This window comes from Arachis ipaensis, chromosome B06 (genome assembly GCF_000816755.2).
Source record: "Arachis ipaensis cultivar K30076 chromosome B06, Araip1.1, whole genome shotgun sequence".
In the NCBI taxonomy this organism is placed as follows: Eukaryota; Viridiplantae; Streptophyta; class Magnoliopsida; order Fabales; family Fabaceae; genus Arachis; species Arachis ipaensis.
This window is the reverse complement of record NC_029790.2, coordinates 132,840,873-132,843,085: the sequence shown is the minus strand read 5'-3', so window position 1 is coordinate 132,843,085 and position 2,213 is coordinate 132,840,873. Positions and strand designations below refer to the sequence as shown.

The 2,213-nt window shown below is 37.8% G+C and overlaps 1 protein-coding gene across 2 annotated transcripts in view; it reads right to left on the bottom strand.

The window, feature by feature from the left end:
• LOC107605478 (cytokinin dehydrogenase 7) overlaps positions 1 to 1,692 on the bottom strand; it is a 6,047-nt gene extending 4,355 nt beyond the window's left edge. For both annotated transcript variants that reach the window (XM_016307369.2, XM_021105237.1), the window contains exons 1-2: positions 811 to 1,692; positions 253 to 528 (exon numbers count right to left, since the gene is read on the bottom strand). In XM_016307369.2, the coding sequence (XP_016162855.1) occupies positions 253 to 528; positions 811 to 1,506 (972 nt within the window). In that variant the 5' untranslated portion in view covers positions 1,507 to 1,692. The remainder of the gene's footprint in view (positions 1 to 252; positions 529 to 810) is intronic.

Genomic DNA, 2,213 nt, shown 5'->3' with positions numbered 1-2,213 from the left:
TTAAATTAATATTTAAAAAAAATAAAAATTCAAAACACAAAATTAGTTATTAAATCTTAAACTCAAATACAGTTGTCTTTTTTTTTCACGGTCATAATATAAAGTAATAATACTTGTATTTTTTTTTTGTCTTGTATGCTGATGCAGATTCCCAATACATATTTTAAATTTTAGATGAAGTATCACAAGAATAAGACCTAATATAAAAGAAAAACAAAGAGAAGTTGAATGAATTGGGAAGTAATTAATTACCATATCAAGAGTTGAAGGATGGTGGGAGTGACGATAATGAAGGGCGAGTTCTAAGCAATAGAGGACGGGTCCAGCGTTGGAAGGGAGACGAACCGGGTCGAACCGTTGGTTAGGGTGAATGGGCACTGTGGGCCAGCCGTTGCAAGGGTCATCGCTGTTCACAAAGACAAAGCCTTCCACGTAGTCAAAACCTTCTCCTTCTCTCAAACTCACTAGCCACTCCGCGTCCCTTGTGTACGCCTCAAATTCTGAGTACACTACCCTTATCCACCTCACCTAACCATCACAAACAAAATTTTTATTTTAAATTACATTAAATGCACACATTTACGTCCCTCAAACGTTTTCTTCATGCATTATACTCACTCTTTTTTTATTATTCAAATAAAAACAATCGAGAGCAACAATTTTAATTTATATTAATTAATATTTTTTTATCAGTAGTAAGCAACATTTTAAATAATTATTAGCCAATTTTTGTGCACTGCAAAAATATTAATAGTTTAAAATATTTTACGTTGATAATGTAGAAAAATTAAATCAGAAAAAAAAATTCACCATGTCTGGAGCTTGTTGAAGAAGGACTCTAGCTCTGGTAATGATACCGAACTGTCCAAGACCACCAAGCGCGGCAAAGAAAAGTTCCGAATTCTGCTTTTCAGAGCAGATAACCGTTTCGCCTCTCCCAGTAACAACCTCCATCTCCGTCACGTTTGCCGTCTGAGGTCCGTAACGGAACGCCTGTCCACTAACGCCGCCGTTAGACAGCGTTCCCCCAACCGTTAAACCCAAATAATCCGTCCACGACCTCGGCGCCAAACCGAACTGCGAAACGCACCGTTTCAACACGTCTTCCCATAATGCCCCTCCCGGAACGTCGACGTATCGCAAACCACCGCTACCGTTTTCAGCACCGAAACGAAAACAGTGATTCTCCATGGCGCGCATGTCGAGGACCAAGCCTCTGTGCGCCATGGCTTGGCCGTTGATGGAGTGACCGTTGCCTCGAGCCGCCACCGTGAGATTCGCCGTGGCCGCCGCAGCTCGGACGGCACGAGCGATGTCGACGGCGGAGGATGGACGGATGACTGCGAGCGGCTTCGAGAATTTTGTGCCGCCGAAGTCTTTGCCGGCGGAGGCGGTGGCTGTTGTGATTTCGAGGCCGTCGAGGGACGAAACGACGTCGCCGTCGGTGTCGTCTTGCCTCGATTCGGCGTCGTTTCCGTGAACGAAGTGTTCCAGGTACGCTATCATTTTTGCCGGTAAGCGGTGAAACAGTGAAACACTGAAATGGTTGTTGATTATTATATTTTTTATTTTTTAATTTTGTTTTTGTTTTGGGCTTTGTTTGGATCTTGGGGTATTCTGTGTATTGTGTGTGTGTGAGTGTGGTAATGGTGCATGTGAGGTTCTGGCGTGGCGTTGTGGCGTTTAAATAGGGGGCTGATTTGGATTTACATGGAATCTTCTTGTAATAAAAAAGGGAAATAATTTATTTTAAAAACATAAGATGATCGGAAATAAATAAATACAATAAAAATTTAATTATTCTATTAATAATTATAATAAATTTAGGTTTAATTACTCTGTTGGTTCTATAGTTTCGCGAGATTTTCAATTAGGTTCCTATACTTTTTTTTCTTTTAATTGGGTCTCTGCATCAATTTTATTTTTCAATTGAGTCTCTACACTTTTTTTTTCTTTTATTTGAGTTCTTGTACCAATTTTTTTTTTAATTGGGTCCTATACAATTAAGCCAATTACTACCAAGAGAAATCTAATTGAAAAAAAAATTTAATGCAGGAACTAATTAAAAAAAAATATAGAGACCTAATTAAAAATTTTGCAAAATTATAGAATTCGATAGAATAATTAAACCTTAAATTTAAAATAAAATAAAAATTAGTATCATCATAGTCATAAAATATTTTATTTTTTGGTAAAAATTTATAGAATTATAT